This window comes from Plenodomus lingam (assembly GCF_022343315.1).
Source record: "Plenodomus lingam strain CAN1 chromosome Unknown contig_11, whole genome shotgun sequence".
Classification (NCBI taxonomy): domain Eukaryota; kingdom Fungi; phylum Ascomycota; class Dothideomycetes; order Pleosporales; family Leptosphaeriaceae; genus Plenodomus; species Plenodomus lingam.
The window spans coordinates 1,708,733-1,727,791 of record NW_027093929.1 but is presented as its reverse complement, the minus strand read 5'-3'; the positions used below and the strand labels follow the sequence as shown (position 1 = coordinate 1,727,791).

Sequence of the window (19,059 nt, the reverse complement as noted above, 5' to 3'; positions counted from 1 at the left end):
CCTACCAAACCCTAGCCTCCTTTTCACACTAAAGTCGCACCACTTTTAGGCGGTAGATCTGGCGAGGGGTCAAGTCTTGCACCACCATCCCGGATCAAGATGTGAAGCTCTTGTCAGCGGACTAGTTATGCACGTACATTCTACTTACTTCTCATCTCGGCGCGTAAGTTGCAACTATCACATCCAGGACGGCTCAGCGCCTGAAAACCTGTGGCAGATGAGATACAAGTTTCAATATTTCTCATGTTTCGCCAGCCGCTTTTCAAACATGGCCCACAATCCTACCGTCTCTCATCGATCCTCAATCGACGATAGCTTCGCATCCCGATGTATACCCCTGTCAGTTCTCTGCACTATGGGTCCAGGGATCCGATCACATCATGGGCTCGACCCTGCTTTAGCGCCTACGGCGCAGAGTGTGATTAAACGCCGCGGAATCTCCGCCTTGGACACACTAAGCCACGACCTTCCGTGGGCATGAAGCTTGCACGAGCGTACAGGTCCACTACGTAAGCTGTCGTCTTGTTGAGTAGGGGGTTGGAGTGCGTCATCACGTACTTTTACTCCTCACAGCCAGCCTAAAACCGAAGGCACAGCTGAGTTCGATCGCGGGAAAACTAAACACATGCAAATACCATTATGATTCCACCCTCAGAAAGTGAACTGATTCGTATGCAGTGGTGTGAATGCGGTGATTTATTGCCCGCACAGAATGTAAAACACTCGGAAGTTTCGTAAGCCTTACGTGAGTCTCTTTCAAGGGGCAGTGCTGTGATATGATTGACACTATTCATTTCTGATTCTGCTTGGGCACTGGAATTCCTTTTTTTTTTTCGAATATGCTGGTAAACGTGTAAGGATTTCGGTGACGGAGAGCTCCGTGTTAATGAGTGGGTACCTGATCGCGTATCTTGCCACGAGCACTGTCATGACTCGTGTTTGACAGCGCACTGTATTGCTCAGGCCAATGCTACTGCAATAGTATACAACCGATGCGTTGGTACGATTGTGCACCACGTTGTGGCTTTTCCAGGAAACCTCCACGTTGCTTGGCTACCAACTTCACTGATGGATTATGGGATCGAATGTGACAGCAATCACACCTTCCCATCTCAGCGAGTGAAGGCTGTAATCATCTGTGCTGCTCGTCTATACTTAGAAGCTCTTATGCACAGATTCATTGGAAAAGTCAAAGTCTTTTTGTAGTTTTGGTCAAATAGTGCCGTTGGTACCGTCTAGTCGCCGCACTAATCGTGTGGTGATGCCGAATAGACGCATCTCGCCGAGGGGATCTCCAATTTTGTACCAGGGGCGCCAAGTCGAAAAGGATCCACTTTTGCCGCACTCTTACCGCCCGCGTCGAGTGCAAGTGGCGGCTGGCTGTTGCTGTCTCTGGGCGGCGCAGTCATCATGTCCAACCAGGCCACCGCTATGTTACAGGGTGGTTCAACTCTGTCTTGAAGACTTGAACAATGTGATTGTCAGCGCTAACATTGTGCACGCTGGTACTTGTTCTTGAAAAGCCCTGCGCACATTGTAGACCTATGACGTGCTGAAAATAACCGGTGGGCTCGCTTTCGCTTTGCAATGTGCTAGCAAGACGAGGCTTGCATCGGACTGTGGTAGCGTTCCAGAAAGCAATTCCACCAGTCACTGAATCGCCAGCTGGCTAAGGCCAACCATGTCAGCCCCCTGGGGTAAGAACAGACCTCGAGGGGCACACATGATTGTACAAGGTTTCCCCAGACTTGGACATGGATGGCGCCGGCGACCGAGCGTCAGATTTTATCGTTTCACAACACGAATGTTTTGGGTTAGGGTACCCAACTTGAGCTGACTTCAAGGATAGAGTCAATAGACTGCCCTCGGAGCATTGCGGATCTTTTCTGCTACATGGCATAAGAAATTCAGGGGCTTAACACAGCATACGACTTCCAACCAGGAAGGTGAAAACACCATCGTGGACTGATTCAATACCGCAAGTGCCGTACTATACATTATATTTGAAAAAGAATATGCTCATTATTATGGCCGGCATTACTTGATTGGGCTTCGTCAGCTCATATGGAAATGCTTGACAGCCTCAATCATGCACCCCACACTTTTCCAGAATCTCGCTTGGTAAAAGCGAGCGAACCCGAGCAAACCAAACAGCCCCATAACAGCCGGACAATAAATCTCCTGACACGGGAGGAATGCCGTGTCTGCGTGTTCTCGTTTACGGCTGAAATCTTCGATAGGGCTTGCGTAAGGCTTTTGAAGTAGTTGATGTTCTCATGGCCTTTTGCGCAGATTGCGAGGCTGGTCCGCCGCCTGGTAAAGCGGTGGGTCCGGGAGAATGCAGATTGTGCGCACACTTGTAGGGATCGTATTCTTCACGAGGAGGGTAGGGTGCGATTAGACCGATTAAGAATGGTGGTTTACGTCCTCCGCATCATCTCGTGCCCGGTGTTCTGATTCACAGCGCTGGTCTGTACGTTGCCGTCGCAATACTCTACCCACCCATCTAGATTCATCTTCTTGAGTACTGTGCTGAATCCTTGACTTCCCTCGGCATCTCCGTTACTCGAGCAATGTGACCTCATAGTGTTCTGGCTTAGACCTCTTGTTGCCGACTCGCCCTCGCCAGCGCCGTCTGGGTATTCGATGTGAAATACAGGCTTGTCTGCGGCGATGAAGGCTTGGAACTTATTGCACTCTTTGTACTGAAGGCACTGCTCATTGACCGAGAATTGCACAATTGGTAGCACGGCGGATATGATGTCGCCTGCGTTCTTGAGACCAAGCGTCAAGTTCAAAGGCGCAGTGATTGAAGAGAGATAGGCCATGTATGATATGCTATCTTGCTGTGTGAGAGAAAGCCCGTTGTCGTTTTGCTAGCAGTCCAATTAGCACTCCAACGCCCAAGTAGGCTAGTTTGACTTACATAGCCATCGACATTGTCGGGATCCACAGCATCACAGCCTTTGCTTCTCGCCAGATCGACTCGCTCTTTCATGATTCTACGCACATTGTCGCTGCCCAGTCGCAACCATTTTTCGCCAGGCCAACCATCAAGCTCCTTGCCCATGTCATCGGCTTTGAATTCGCCAGCATCTGATCGCCACTCCTCGTAGCTTCCAGCGCTGAAATAACAGATCACTTTCTTTCCCAATTCATGCAGGCGTTGGATTGTCTCTGTTGGGGTATCAAACAGATCGATGTCAAAGATATCTACATCTGGCGTCGTGGTAGTGTCGCTATCTGAGATGACAGGAGGATGAGAGAGGATGATCTGCCACGTCTGGTTCACTCTTGGTCTCCACAGTGATGGGGCATTTGGTGATGGCAGCGGTGAAAGTGTAGGTGTCTCTGAGCCCTCGTCGTCGTCGTCGCTGCCGCCCAGTCCGAGGCCTAATCCCAAGCCGAGTGCGAGTGCAAGTAGGCCGAGTGCAATACCACCCCCTATGAGGAGTTTGCGCCGGAGAGACCACGGCTGACGTGACGTCAATTTGTCTGACATGTCGACAAGCCAGGATCTAGAAAGGAATGCTCCGACACAAGTGCTTGGTATGCGGGAAGGAGGGAGAGGCAGGTAGCAGTAATCGTAAGGCTTGTAGTTGTTTACGAAGGCAAAAGGTCGGTGGAGTAAGACTTGCCCAAAAGTCTGGAATGGATCCTCTCGATCCTGTAGCTATTTCAAGTCTAATGAGGTCAGTAGCCCCATGGAAGAACCGCGCTTATCCAACAAACCTTTTTCCCTGCATGGGCAACAAGTAACAACCCATGTAGTCAATATACACTTCGTATTACCAGGGTTGGAAACGCCCGACCGAGCGTAGCGCCACGCACGGGCTAGTGCGGTTGTGGCGCCCACAGGGGTAGCGGACCGAACGGCGCGATGTCGTTACCGCGGGCGGGAATCCTGCGTATCTGAAGACTGAGTCGTGCCGATAGCTGAACTGTTGAGGCAGTAAGCAATTGGTGGAAATGTGGTGCAGCCTTCACTTTCAGAGGGTTCAAAGGACGAGCGTGCATATGCACAGCAAAATGTCAGCCCGCAAGGCTTTTGGGCTTGGAAAAGGCTGGTGGAAGGGATCTGGGCGTGAAGATTCTGCATGCACCATCAAATCCTGCCTAGGGGTGTAATGTACATGGGAATCCCAGTAGGTTGGTTGTGGGTATTTATCCAAATTACACAGCAGCGTCGCGATGCGGCAGGTTAGCATTTCCGATCATATCCTGGATGGACACGAGGTAGTTCCCACCTTTCAACGATAAAAATAAAAGGAGAGTTTGGTTACGATGTGGATCAGTAGATCGGTTTGACTGAGTATTTGTGAATTCCCCCTGAAATTTTTCAACCAAGTACTCCGAGAACGCAATCGAAGCGAAGCAAAATTTAGCCCCAAGATGCATGGGTGTATTACAATGTGATAGCTTTAGAGAGCTTGTACAACCGACTTGCACCACTCATAGTCACCCAAAGCGTCAAAGGGTCGCTACCGAGCTGCTCCATTGTTGCACCAGTGGTAGAATCCACGTTGCACGGAATAGTGATTGGAATCGGAGTCGCGCACTGGTTACCGCCCGCCGTATATACATTCACGCTCTCAATCCTAGCGCCATCGGCGGATGTCGTCCATGTCATGCTAGGTCGGCAAAGATCGCGTACTTGGCGGTTGACGAACTGTTGGGCGATATCGTCGTGCTTCAGAGTCTTAAATGGCCACGTGGTGCTACAGCATGTTAGTGCACAGCAAGAGAATATTGTTGGCGCATCCGTCACGTACTATTTCATCATTTCCGCTGTGATGACCTCTACCCAAGACATGAGCAGGGAGTATTGTCCACGTACGCCGTTTATGGTGGTTGCGGGAACGTCATTGACACGCATATTCGCTTGATGGAACATGTATCTATACACCCGTTAGCAGAAGTTATGACTAGAAACCGGCATAACGTACGGATCCCAGTGAAGCCCCATCAGATTTCGAATCGCAGTGTCCCTCGCGTTGGCAAGAAGGTCATCAAATGTACCACTACCAGCAGATGTATCAATCCATTCTTGCAAGGTGCATGCTGGTAGATCGCAGTTGTAGTAGATGACTGTGGCCCATCGGGGCATCACATTAAGCCCGGCATGTCCATTGCCTTCTACAGTAGTGGTCAATGGCCAGAATGTGTTCTGTGGATTGCGTAACTTTGGACGCGTATTGTCTCCAACCACATTGAAGATGCCATTGTCCATCCATGCTCGAATGGCATCGGCATTGTAAAGACCGGTTATAGCGGGCGGTATAAGTCCCTTTGGACTGTATCGCAGGGCAGCATCAAGACCGACCTGCTTCAGCCATGCTTGATTGAAGGAGATTTCCTTGGAGGTATCAGAGTAAGTGGTATTGGTCAAGTCAGCGTGAGTGCTACAAAAATTAGTCATCGTCGGTTATTGAGGGCTGGAACTTGCTCACAATGTATGCGACAAATGTGCGAAGGCATCCCGCTGTTGCTCTACTGCAAACCAATTCTGTAGTGCGTCAAGTTTCGCACACTCGAGACTCCAGCTATATTTTGTAGGCGTTGCCGGCCAGATATTCGTTCCCGTTCCTGGCGGCTTGGTGTACTCAGGATTACCATCTGGCTGATCTGCGTACTCAATGCCACTGCTTGGCCTGCAGGCACTGTCGCCTGCAGTAGTTTCAACGGCAGCTTCGATGTCGCCATTACCATTGTGACCAATTTCAAGGAAGTATTCTGAACCTTGGGGCATCTTTGCGTTCAACTCCGCCTGCCATTTGACGTGAAAGGATAAATCCTCCGGCTTGCAACGATAGCTCTGACCTTGTGGACGGTACAGCTCTGTTTCCAGGAACATGTCATCGACCTGGGTACTCAGATATATTCTCCTGAAACCCACAAAGAGCCCCCTCGTGACCCAGGTGATCCAGGAATGTTGGATGATGTTACTCGAAGCTGCCCAGTCTAACGCAAACGGCATAAACCACACCATTTGCTGACGATCACCGATCTGATTGATGACGGCTGCAGTGCCCGCGCCTGAGAACTTGGCTATCTCCCATGTCATTGACGAATTTGTGATGGCCGCAGGTGTGTGAAAGATGTTCGCTGTACTGATACCGACGTTGCTGAGGTCGTTGTTAACTCTGTATCTGGAGCTCTCCTTTAAAGGGATTGGGTAGTGTCAGGGGTATCTTTCAATACCAGAAAAATGGTGACACTCACGTTTTTAGATTTGCGGTAGGGAAGCTCGATGTATTGGTGAACATGACAGGCTCCTCATTCACGTTGCCTCCCAAGCTGGTCACACCAAACTCGGGTGTGGGGTAAACGTCAAGACGGACCATTCGTACACCAAAATTCGACTGGTAGGTAAATAGTTCGTTCCATTGTGTCGTCTCAAGTGCGCTCAAGTATAGATTGTCGAAATTGTAGCCCACTTCGCTAACCATGACTATTCCACCATAGTTGCCATGGGTGGCGGAAGAGTTCAGGAGCGGAATGTTCGCAACGCCAGATTGCGGGACAAGGGCGATCTCGTAAGGAATGCCATAGCCACGGAGTCCAAGTGCAGCACTGTTTTCAGCAGAAGTTGTGTCGCGTGCGAAGATAAGAATGGTGCTCGACACAGTCGCGCCACCAACGTATGCTGAAGCTCCAGGCAATAGGAGAAGCATACACGATAGTATGCATGCTCGCAGCGGAAAAAAAGACGAGGACGAAGACGCCATTGTAGAGCAAGAAGCGAATGCGTAACGATTGTAAATCTGGGACGGTTCAAAGATCTTAATAAAGAATCCCGGTAGAGGATCCAAGCCGTCTAGTCAGCCACTGAGGGAGATTAGACTATTAGACGCCTGGTTACGATCCATCACCCATGGGACTATCGATTTTCAGCCCGTGTAGCCTCATATCGCATGTTTTATATACGCGTAAGACTTTAGTTCACACAGGGTGGCGTCGCAGATGTAGGTACTTCATCGTATGGCTGCTATCCCTCCCGCTCTCTGGATAGACGTCTGATGAAAGATAGCAGGACAGAGCCAGCACTATACTTAGCGAATCTAGACGCTCATAACGTCATGACATTGAAGCTGTGACCACGTGATACGGGATATGTCAGCAATCTACAAAGTAGTACACTATCTACATAGTGACGGGGCTGACTTGGAACTTGGATTTACTCAAGCACAGTTACCGGTACCGTAAGAGCCCAAGATACCCAAGGCCTACCTCCGTATGGGTACCAAGATTTCCCAAAGAAGGGCGGTAGCTAGGTTCGCAAGCCTCAGGCCCAGAACACATGCTAGGCGTGACAAAGCCACTGAAGCCACTGCGACCGTAGACTAGACTAGGGAGGGACGCAAAATAGGAGAGAATACTCGACTTCGACGCGGCCTGTGTCTTCCAGCAGGTCCATGGGTAGGTACTGGCAGGTAGGTAGGTGTGCAAGTACATGTCGGCCCGTAGTTTCGCTCTGTCGCAGCCAATGTATGCGGCTGCTGTATGGCGTGGCGCGAGTCGTGGAAAGAGACTAGGATGGACAGCGGTAGTAGATGAAACGATATTGGAAGCGTAGGAGTGGGATGCACGTTAGGCTAAAAGCTATACCGGATGAAAGTGTCCAAACGAGCTAATACGGCGAGTATTGGTGCGCACGGTCCACCGGCCCATGGACCCTGTCATCTCAGCCTCCTGTCTGTCATCCTTCTCCACAATGCGGCCACCCTCTCGGCGCAAAGATGCGCCACCTCATTCACAGAAACTTTGCCCCGAAATTTAGGTCGCGTATGGTCAGGCTCCACTTCGGTCCTCGTGCGTCTTCGGGATAGGTACTGTATGTATGTACAATACCTACAGAGGAGGGATCATGGATGCCGGGCTGAGTGGACCCCCCACTTTACTCCCTTGTCATCATCATGATTGCTATTATCGGCCAGAAGGCCTCGCGTACTGCACGTTCCTTTTGGTCAATGCCGCTCTACTGCCCTGTACGGACGGCCAAGCGCCGTATTGCAGGCTTCTGGAAGGACGAAAATGCCTCTCCTACTGATGCTGACCCTATGTACAGTACAGCGCACAGCGGAGGGGTTTGGACGGACCTCCGGCAACTATGTCAATCTGGTGGGCTAATGCGATTCGTAGAGTATCAATGAACCCATGACTCGGTGAATCGCATACTTTTTGTGCAATGTAGTGATCTTGTAGGAGCTCGATCTACGCCCTCCCGCTCAATCCGCCTTTGCTCTTGCCCGGGGTCCTACGTAGTCTGTCACTAGACTTCACGCCGTGCATACAACTGAGTTTGTTGCTAATATGATTTCTATAGCTCAACAGTAACGCTCCTCCAATAATCCTTTCAGTTAGCCCTCTTGGGTGAAGGTCGACGTTCAAGGGCCTTGTCTACCCAACGTGTTGATTCTTGATTCAGGATCATGGGGACACCAGACATACTGGGAATTCAGGCCTTCAAAGGGCATGAAGTGCTGCAAGGGTGGTGGGATTGGGTGCTCGTGGCCATCATCAGTGCCAGTGGACTCGTTGGGATTCTTACGTTTCTTTGGTACCTGTATCGCTCCATACGCAATGCTGTCAAGGTAAGTCAAAAAGAAGCCTGAAGTGCGCCTTTAACACTGTACAGTCCAAAAAAGACGTCCATGCTTTGCCACGATCGGTGCAAGAACGCATCCACATCCTCTCACAAAGCTCGAATGTAGTGTGTAAGACACATTCCCCTCCACAAAAACCTTCCTCTTTCGGCGTATATCTTGGACCCCTCAGCGCTCCTCCTACCCCAGAGGAGGTTCAGACACTATCACAATGGGATGCGGTTGTGTTAGATTATGGCGAGTCAGGAGTTCTTGAAGCTGTCAGTGATGGGACTGTCCCGTTCGGGCCTCAAATCATTGCGAGGCTCGATCTTCTTCAGATCATCACATTTGAAGCCATGGAGAATGAGCTCAACATGGCTCAAGCTGCCTATATGGTGTCCTCGACCATTCAACGAACCATCCGACAGGAGGGCAAGAGTCGGTATTTCACAGGTGTTTTGGTCGCAGGTTGGCGTGAGCGAATGACGGCTCCATTGCTCAACGGGCTTGCAAAACTGATTGCTGCATTTGGACTGGATGTTTACCTCGAGATAAGCCCTCCGGAGTTCCTGGACGGCATTGAGAATCTCGAATTCCAACGATTCGCCGGTGTGGTTGTCCGGAACGGTACCATTCTGGAGAGTGGAGAGCGACGAGACTTTTTCGACATGGAGAAGATGAAAACGACCACGAAAGCATTCGTCTCCCAGGCATGTCAACGAACCTTCATCACAATGATGTGGGACACTGTGGCAGATGATGTCGAACTTTCGCATGCAGTGGTTAGGAGGGCTCACATGTGGTGCAACTATCATGGAGCCGTTCCTTTTTTCTCCCGACAATGTGCTCTTACCAACATTTCCGAGACGCGCTCTTTCGAAGAGCCGCTGTCAGCATTCCAGTGGCTGAAAACTCGAGGGGTGATGAACGTGCATGAGACCTATCGTACTGCGCGAACAGTAAGTTTTTGCCGCATCTATACATCTTTGCATCGTATCCTCACATCATTTAGCTCTCAACCGGACGCTCTAGCGTGGAAGATGATTATGTCCCGCTACAGAGCGTGTTTCCGCTGGTAACCGACGTACTTGCCGGTCTCGATAACTTTGAACTAGGCATCGACGACGATATTTCGAGCACATCTACGCTCACCCCAGAGCATCTCCAAATAGATGGAAATGGAATTTTGGTGTCTCCTTCACCTGAGTGCCCGGAAACGAGCGTGTTGGACTGGGCCCTGGTTCCTTCAAAGCAGATGAGCAACCCGTTGTCCTGCGCATTTGACGGAACCATCTACGAAGCTTTGGGCTGCTTTCCCATTGGCCTCAATGCTACCAAGGCGGACTTCGATCACGTTCTTAAATCACAGAGACGATTGAGAGATCTAAGGCTACTCAACCGTCTCTCCACCAAAGAGCTTCATCAAGCTTCGACTATTCTGGGCAGCTACGGGCTTCGCGATAGCGATTTCTTGGACAGCGAGCCGACTCTACGAGGTGCAATAGCGAACTTCGCCAGGATGCTAGCTGAGACTACTGATGACGCTGAAAACTCTGACCAGTTTCAAGCGTTTATTGGACTTGACTCTGGTTTTCATACCCCTACCGGTGGCCAGTTTTGGTCGGTATGGGAATCGCATTCTAGATCTGGTTCCGTCATCATGTACATCTCCAAGTCAGTCCAGGACCTCAACACGGTGTTGCTCCATACGTATTTGAGCCGATTAGGCTTCTCGCGGTATCAATGCTTTCTAGCTGAGCAAGAGTTGTGCGAGTACGAGAGCAGTTTGACAACGACCAGTATTCTGCCCTACCGTTTAGAGCAAGACCTCAATCAACTCTCAACCTCGGAGACCCTACTCTACCTACAGCATCTTCAGCACACAGAATGGGATCCTCAATGCCCACTGCTTTCGCGAATTCGTCAGCAATGTGAGACGTTGCTGATAGAAGTTCCCACATATCACCAATTCAAGAAGCAAAGCAATCTGGACTACATCAGTGGCGCGATCACGGAAGAACAACTAGTGGTAGCTAAGCTCCAATGGTATCGCCTCTGTGGTTTACCAACACCTGAACGGGAGAATGCCTTGAAGCTATTCAAACACATCGCCGAGAAGTTCTACAACATTCTGTGGTCCCGAGACCATGACAAGCTAGACGCAGTAACTTCAGCCATCGAGATCCTTGGTCGCCACAAGACTCTTGATTCTGCGGCCGACTTTGTACTCTTCTCTCTGTTCTGCGCAGCTAGGAGAGCGGCATTTGAAGAAGTTTACATCGAAGTGTCGGACCGTAACCCTCTGTTCAATCAATACTCAGATCAAAGTGCGGCATTCGCAGAGTTGTTTGCTCTTGGCTCACGATGTGAAGCGTATTTCGATATCAAACCCAGTGATATCGGTGTACTGCTATCCAAGAAGCATCGGGACCATTATAACCAGGAGGAACATCAACCTCCAATGTGGCTCTTCAACGCACCATCGTATGCATCAGCTTACGCTGCGGCACAGACCGACATCGATCCGAAGCAAAAGGCGTCTGTCATGCCTGCATATCGTCGATTCACCTTTTTGAGTGTATTTGCGATACCAGCGCTTGTCGGTAGGTTTGGAACGATAAACCTAAAGGAAATATGCTAATGAAGGCAGATATCGTACTTCTCTCCACCATTGGGCGTGGACTTTACCTAAGTACGCGTATGAGTGAAGCCCAGTTGGAGTATGCGACACTTGCTCTCATGTGCTCATTACTCCTCTCGGGAGCCATAGGAACCTGGATTTCCATTGGAGGCACCTATTATCTAATCTCCATGGCTTTCTCCGCTGCCAACATGTTCGTCCTCACCCGTTTAATCGGCGGCCTTGCATTGGCCCTGGCTGGATGCATCATAGGATTCGTCATCGTATCTGCAGTCGTAGGGCCCGGGCAAGGAATAGTTTTTTTTCTCTACCTCTTGGGATTGACAGCATACTTATCAGTACTTGCCGTACTGTCCACTTATCAGATTCCCGGATCTAGCTTCCTCAACGGCCGCAAGGTCATCATCGCCGTCGTCCCGACGTTAGTGATAGCACCGGTGTTGACCATGTTCATCCCAGACCGTGACATCTATATATATCTAGGTGTTCTCTATGCCTTCGTTATCCTCCTGATTCTAGGTACGCGAAGGGTAGCGACTCAATGGGTTACCTGGTACCACAGTATTAAGACACTAAACGATGCCGACATCAAAGCGTGGTACATTCGACGACATGCCGAGCAGAAGCTAGCACTCAATTCAAGAGCACCCGAAGGTTTGTATCCATGTGCTTTGATCTACAAACATATTCTAATATTGTCTGCAGGCAAACGCTTAAGCAAAAGGCCGAATACCACCATAATTGCCAGTAATACAAGCCAGGCGCGCCAGGAATTGGTGGCTGAGGAACCTGAGATTTTCCAAGGTCTCAGTGAGCCCGCGATACTGTCCCTTTGCCGAAAAGAGCTGTACGATGCAGTGATGAAGGAAAAAGACCGTCGCCTATGGCAGAAGGCAGCCAAGGACACTCTTGTTAAGCAACTGTCGGACTGTTGGGATTCAACGCTATTTCTTCTAGATTGGTACTGTCGCATCACAGATACAAAGCGGCCGATCCCGTACAGTTCTACCTGGAATCTCGAAACGCAAGTCGCACTTGAAAGCATGCAGCAGTCTCAGAAAGGTATTCGCCTGCATAATTCCTTCATACATTGGCGGACAGCAGGCGACGAAATCTACTGTGGTGTCCTGTATTTCGTGGTCGCTCTCATGGATCGCTGGCTGAATCTAATTCATGGCGGTCGTCAGGTTGGTCTGGGCGGAGATTCGACAAATGAAACCCTTCGTCTGTCTGTTGGATTCGGCCTGGCATACTATCTGATAGGAGCGGTGCTACTGGATTATAAAGCACAGCATCTTCACACCCTCTCCGAGCAGCTATCACCGATGTCCATCGAGAATGCGGCACAGATCAGACAGGCGAAGGCCAACGACCAGAAATTTCGACGCCATCTATACTTTGGAACCTTAGCCCGTTTCATCGGGGTCCACGTCTGGGGATTGGCTGTTTGTGCCTGCCTCATATGGGTGTTCAATGGTTCCTCGACTGGATTGATCATGTTCCTCGCTTACGTAGGGGCCTACAGTGGATTGTTGCTGTACCAGTACAACAAGATATTCTCTGGGCCTCACGTACTATTGCCTTTGCTTGCAGCAGTTTTGCTGGGCATTATCATTGGAAGCGTTCTGGTGGTGGTTCTCCCAGACTTTGGATACAACTTCGTGATTGCACTCGCAATCTCAACCTGGACAGCGGCTTTGCTATCTTTCCGAACAGCCAAGCTAGGACTATCTAACGATTACGATTTTCGAAAATGGATCTCGGAAATATTTCGACGGTCGCCGCAATCAGCTCGCCCCGCAAGCTTCGATGCCATTGCCGGTTTGTCCTCTCGGCAAAAAGCTCAATGGCCCTCATACCAAAAGTATCGCGCTTACAACACTGCGGGCGTGGATGAAAAGTTTAGCCAGAGTGAGCTCGGAGCCTTTTGTGACAAGATCAGAGCTGCTCCGAAAGAGAACCGATACCCTGTGCGGCCCACCGACCAATCAGGCGAGCAAATTGTAGCTCTCTTATTGAAGAACATAGATGAGAGTATCTCGCAATTGGCTATGAAGGCGTACCCGAATCTACGAGTCTTGGTTCAGAGCATAGTGCGGGCATGGAAGAATGACATGATCAAAGTTCTGATCTTCCCAAAGCAGAGAGCCACAGAAGTTGGAGCGGATCTTCGAGCCATATCTCACTACGATCAGGGGCATATGATCTTGTACATTGCTTCTGACGCGACTGATCCGTCCTCTGGTCAGCCTAACGTCAACAGTAATACTCAAGCCATTGCCGAGACTCTGCTCCATGCATGCGTGGAAACCCTCTTTGCCGTGCCTTCCCACCAAGCTGTCATTACAGAGTCAATTTTGGCTTCTCGAATAACGATCAGTGGCGGAGACTACATCGTTTCAGAGTGCACCAGACGAGGTATGCCTGCAAAAGCTTCGGGATCAAAAGCCATTACCTTCGAAAGCACGTGTCGCAAAGAGCTTTTGCGACATCTATGTATGGGCTTCGATTGCGATACCAAATGGGACACTTTCCCCCTCGAGATGCGTAAGCTTTTTTTGCGACGTTGCCTTGGTGAGCGTGGCAACTACACAAACTATGAGCTCTCCTGGATCAACAACAACGTTGCAGCAGAAGAATCCTGTACATTATTCTCACGCATAGCCCGATATGACTTGGGTGCCTTCCTGACCATCAATAAACTCGGCTTCTTCCTAAGTCAAGGTGACCGAGCATTTACGGAGAAAGAGTATCGACAGGCCACAGCTGATATACAGGAAAATTACCACCCGGTCCTGAATCACTCTGCTACCTCTATGGTCACAATATTCACCGAATACATTCGCATTCCTGTTGCTTATGTTTACCACCTTTGCGGTACTTGGGCGAAGTTCTTCATACTGGCCTGCATGGCGGATCCGGAGTATCAGCGCGAATTGAATGGCGCGTTGAATAAAACGCCGAAACTTTTGGCAAAGCCGGCAACCTTCTTCCTTACTGGCCTATGGATTTACAGTCGAATTACAATGTCGATTGTACTACCTTTCTTTTTATACCATGGTCGAAAGGATATTGCCGGCCTCGCTGGAACTGTCAAAGGAAACGTCATCATTCAAAAGAAGAATCGACTTATCATTAAAGGCCATGGAGACACTGAAACAGCATTCGTACATTCTACCGAGTCTGGTCAGTTCAAGCTAGTGGTCTTCACAGGTGAGCTTCGGCAAGAGCCTCAGCGTGGCCACGTCAGAGTATTGCACTATGACGAGCAGTTGCGGATTATCCAGCGCGAAGAGTTCAAAAAAGGTGAATCAGGGAACATATACGCCTACGATTATCCCACCAAGCGAAGCAAGCGAAAGGCCAAGATAGCCAAAGTGAAGAACGGCCGAATACCCTTGAGCAGAACATGTGTCACTGGTGCTGAGGAAGGCACTAAGGTATTCTACAATCGCAAAGGTCATATCGAATCGGGAAGTTACATCAGCGATGGCAACTTGGTCCGCTTCAAGTACCGTTACCGAAAAAACGCGAAGTTTGACGATGAACTGCTACGCGCCGAGTTTGTCCTTCCGCACATGTCGGCCAATGTGAGCTGGTGCGCCCCTCCCGTTAGACATGCAGAGAAAATGGAACGCTGGATTCCGACACCTCGTGTACATGAGGCTACCTTCGTGGTAGGGGCTGATGTGTACGAATGCACATGGTTCTACGACCACAAGTTTCATCCGGCAATCACTACGAAGTTGAACGGTCATCTAGTCGAGACCCCTGATATGATTCGCCATGATTGGCTCGGCGTTCTTAAGAAACCTACGGGCTGTACGTTCATTGACGAGAATCCACTCTTGTCCTTCAAAGCTCCTACATCAAGCTTGATGAGCAGAATCTTCCGGAAGAACATCAAGCAACAGGAGATATCTACCTCAAAAGCTCGGTCACAACTTTGGAAAGCGTGGAAGAAACGTAATGATCTGGACGGTGTCGTCATTCGGTGGGTAGATGAAGAACTCATCCGCAGAGAACCGTTACTCAAAACCTACTGGAGGCGTCGCGACCGTGGCAGTTTAGCAAAGGCAGAAAATTACCTTGCTTTACATGCTGATGCAATAATGGCGAGCTCGGACCTGACAAGCGATATCAGTGCCTGGACTCCTCTTGCCATCCGACTTGGCGATCTCTTCAGCTTTGGTCAAGGGGGTGATGCTGTGATCTTTACAAGAACAAAGACTCTACAGCGTGACACTGATCGCAGTCTGCACGTCATCGCAGTTGACACGGGCACCTGGCCTAATGAAGGTGGTGGTGTTTCCGCATGTCGACGCGACCTTATTAACAATTTGCGCACTATCAAGTGGCACATGGTCGTCGAATCTGCAAACGACTTCGGTCTGCCGAAACACCAGACGGAAGAGAACGTTGAGTCGCTCAAAGTCATACCATTGTGGGGTCTAGACTTCATGCACCCAAATCATGGCATGTTTACAAACAAACTGGACAGCGAGGTTGATCATCTGGTGAAAGAAGCCACAATTACTGATATCAAAATCAACTTCATACCAACGTTGACAGCCTTGGTCCGAGGTGCAAGGGCTTTGGATATGACTGTCGCAGACGTCAATCAAGCAACAAGAGCCTTGCTGAATTTGAACACCTATTTTGAAGATTCGCGTCACTGGAAGGAGGTCTGGACAAGCGACATTGTCAAAGACACATGGAGAGAGCTATGGTTGGCTGACGACATGCCCAATGCACAACCGCCATCGGAATGGTTTCGTACTGAGCTTCCGACATTAAGCCATTTTGACACAGCCTTGGAGTTGTGGTACCGATGTAAGATCTTGATCGACAAATTTTCTAACACAGCTGACCTCAACAGATCTATTTATCTTCTCAATCCCGATCCCTGACAAGATCCCTCATGTTTTCCAGGCATCGCACCACAGTGTTTCGGCATCTTATGGTATTGTCTGCAAATTGAAACGGAATTGCACCTTGCAGATTTGGGATCACGCAATATCGTGGCGCGAGACAAACCTTTATCTCTCTTCTGCTATGTGCACATTGCCACCGTTCATACGAAATTCTCTCCTGGGTTTGATGAAGCTCACTTCATGTCTCATTCTCCACCACGCTGATCAGATCCTTCCTTGCGCAGGTCAGTTTCTCGTTTTCACTCCGGACTATCAGGAGCTAACGCAACATAGATTTCTTCAATCCTGGTTGGGAAGTAGAGATCGGCAGCTCGAAAGGGCAGCTCACTCACCGCAACGTCTTTCGTCGGAAGGTCGACCCCATCGTCAACGGAATCACTGACATGCAGAAATTTTCTCCGGTGACTGAGATCAAGACAAAGAAGCCGACTGTGACGATGCTGTCCCACGTTTGGTTTGCAAAAGATATCAAGACTGCTCTCCTTGCAGCAGACATCATCACAAATGAGTGGGGTTTCAAAGATTACCAGCTCGATATTTACGGCGCACTGAACAAATCGCCAGTCTATTCCTCAGAATGTCAGGAGATCCTCGCTTGCAAAGGTCTCGGACAACAGGTGGCAATGCGAGGCACTGCTGATCCGGCCAAGGTTCTTGCTGATACGTGGTTGTTCCTCAACTCTTCCGTATCAGAAGGTTTGCCTCTCGCTCTCGGCGAGGCTGCTTTGACTGGTGCCCCTGTCGTTTGTACTGACGTAGGCGCATCGCTTCGTGTCCTCACAGACCCTGATGATGGGAAACGTTACAGCGAAGTTGTCGCACCGAATGATGCTTACGGTCTTGCGCGCGCCCAAATCAATCTTCTGGGCATGTTGGATGAGTGGGCTCAGTATGCAGACGATGCCCCCGGAGTTGCGGCACCTATACTACCGCACAAGCCCACGCCCAAAGACGTCGAGATCATTACACGTCGCATGTACGAAAAATCTGAGTACCGCCGCAAATTAGGAATGATGGCCCGAAACATCGTGCAAAAGTCGTTTGGTGGCGACAGATATCTACGGGAACATGAGCAGATGCTGTGGATCGGCAAAGCCTACTATGAAATGTTGGGTATTGACAAGCGGATCATACCACCGAAGACCCCAACTCGTATGCTTTCACTTCGTTCTCGAGTAGCCCGGCAACAGCAAGAAGTCGAGGCGACTTACAGCGAAGTTTTCGACCCTCAGATGGAAATGATGCTCCACCCACGGCCATGGGCCAATCAAAGGCATTCCGGCGCATCTTCTTTCTCATCCTTCTATATGGATGAATCTGCACGCTCCTCGACATATTCCTTACCAACATGGGAGCATGACCGAAGCGGCATGCGCACACCAGACTCATCGATCAGATACGCAAACTCGGAAGAAGATGGATCGCCCCCGCTGGTGACTCGTCCGCCAAGAACACATTCTCGTACCCAGGATGGACGTCCCGTGTCACCATCACCTAGTGCAAAAGGAAAACGGCCTGTGCATCCTGCTTATCGCAACTCGGGTAGCAATTCAGGTAGCAACAACAGCAGTGCGAGGAGCTCGTACTGTGCCCCACAAACAGATACGAGAAGGGATTTATTAGTCGTAAGACAGAACGTTCCAGGTTACGACAGTGCGAGAAGCAGCACTCGGATCCGAAGTCATCTGAGCGAGATGGAAACTATTGAATATGATGATTTCGGTGGGCGTTTGTGAATAAGGGTGTTCTTACTTACCTCTTTCTTTTTTTTTTCTCTTTATCTTTTCGTCCTTCCCATTTTTCATTCCCTTTCTCTCTCTTTTGTTAAAAGAGTCATTATCAAAATACTCTGAATTTTTATCATCTAAAAATTGGGATTTGCATTAGCAGGCGGCACAGTTTTTTCTGCACACTCGCTGATTGTCCTACTTGCACAATCTTCCAATTAATATAATAATGAAAGCATTTCGCGTTCTTAGTTGGCGTGCCTTGCTAAGCCTCTTGGTCACCCAAATATATAAATCAAACAATATCAAACAATGGTGTCATTTGCATTGTATGCAACAAAAGCGTATAGTAGAATCCTACTCAGTTTGAGGACCTAGGCCGCTGATATGGTAAACTTCTTCGGACGGGTCGTTGAGGTCCAGGTACGTACGTAGCATGATGGCTGGATGGATCCGAGATCCGATATTGGTAGGAATCGACGATGTAGCCGACACCAGCGAGTTCGAGTAGCCCAGCAACTACTTGTGGAGAGACCACTCAATTGGATCACTCTAATGAGTCCTGACATCGCCTTGCTTTGGTATCAGAGGAAAATCTGTGAATTGTAAGAGCCAATGATGCCAATGACTGAGATGATTATTGAAGGCTGCGTCATGCGATAATCCTCAATCCTACTACAAAGAGCTCTTAGGGTCAGTATGTTTCAAAGTTACAAGTGTCATTGAGGTAGCCTTAATTTCCAGCAATCTATGCCAGCACATAATAATGATCGAGTACACGATGGGAAATGCGTCCAGCTGACAATAGTAGGTTCGCTGCTCAGCATCGCGTCTCCACGGCCCTTTGGATGCGACGCGTCCATCTCGTCGTGCTTCATCACCACGGACGATCCGCACCGTCAATTTTCTGAAAGCTTCCATTCTGGAGACAGCATCTTTTGTAAACAGGTGGCTCTTTTTCCACATTCAATGGTGGATTACATTATTCGTTTGTGTCTATTGTGTGCTAATCACAAGAAATGGACTTGGTTCTATAAATACAGGTATTGCGTCCATCAATGATAACAATTCATCAGATTGCATTGCGAAATCAAAACTCCATTTGTGTATTCATGCAACGTAAAGAAAGAGCGCTCAATATGCCCTAGTAGTTGAAGACAGTCAGGGAA

General features: G+C 49.4%; 5 protein-coding genes across 5 annotated transcripts; 3 read left to right on the top strand and 2 right to left on the bottom strand.

The window, feature by feature from the left end:
* Positions 1-127: 127 nt before the first annotated feature.
* IAQ61_000979 (uncharacterized protein) lies at positions 128-481 on the top strand (the record flags this gene model as incomplete). Its single annotated transcript, XM_066094909.1, has 2 exons — positions 128-163; positions 218-481. The coding sequence occupies 2 exons, from the start codon at positions 128-130 to the stop codon at positions 479-481; spliced, it is 300 nt and encodes a 99-aa protein (XP_065955217.1).
* Positions 482-2,420: 1,939 nt separating this feature from the next.
* IAQ61_000978 (uncharacterized protein) lies at positions 2,421-3,746 on the bottom strand (the record flags this gene model as incomplete). Its single annotated transcript, XM_066094908.1, has 4 exons — positions 2,421-2,876; positions 2,927-3,444; positions 3,608-3,684; positions 3,733-3,746. The coding sequence occupies 4 exons, from the start codon at positions 3,744-3,746 to the stop codon at positions 2,421-2,423; spliced, it is 1,065 nt and encodes a 354-aa protein (XP_065955216.1).
* Positions 3,747-4,405: 659 nt separating this feature from the next.
* IAQ61_000977 (uncharacterized protein) lies at positions 4,406-6,674 on the bottom strand (the record flags this gene model as incomplete). Its single annotated transcript, XM_066094907.1, has 5 exons — positions 4,406-4,718; positions 4,773-4,898; positions 4,947-5,402; positions 5,451-6,125; positions 6,223-6,674. 5 exons carry the CDS (start codon positions 6,672-6,674, stop codon positions 4,406-4,408), a joined length of 2,022 nt encoding a protein of 673 aa, XP_065955215.1.
* A 1,242-nt stretch (positions 6,675-7,916) lies between these two features.
* Positions 7,917-8,153, top strand: IAQ61_000976 (uncharacterized protein; the record flags this gene model as incomplete). Its single annotated transcript, XM_066094906.1, has 1 exon — positions 7,917-8,153. The coding sequence occupies one exon, from the start codon at positions 7,917-7,919 to the stop codon at positions 8,151-8,153; it is 237 nt and encodes a 78-aa protein (XP_065955214.1).
* Positions 8,154-8,432: 279 nt separating this feature from the next.
* Positions 8,433-17,899, top strand: IAQ61_000975 (uncharacterized protein; the record flags this gene model as incomplete). Its single annotated transcript, XM_003841271.2, has 7 exons — positions 8,433-8,594; positions 8,639-9,547; positions 9,601-11,191; positions 11,239-11,883; positions 11,935-16,062; positions 16,109-16,387; positions 16,437-17,899. 7 exons carry the CDS (start codon positions 8,433-8,435, stop codon positions 17,897-17,899), a joined length of 9,177 nt encoding a protein of 3,058 aa, XP_003841319.2.
* Between the last annotated feature and the right edge of the window lie 1,160 nt (positions 17,900-19,059).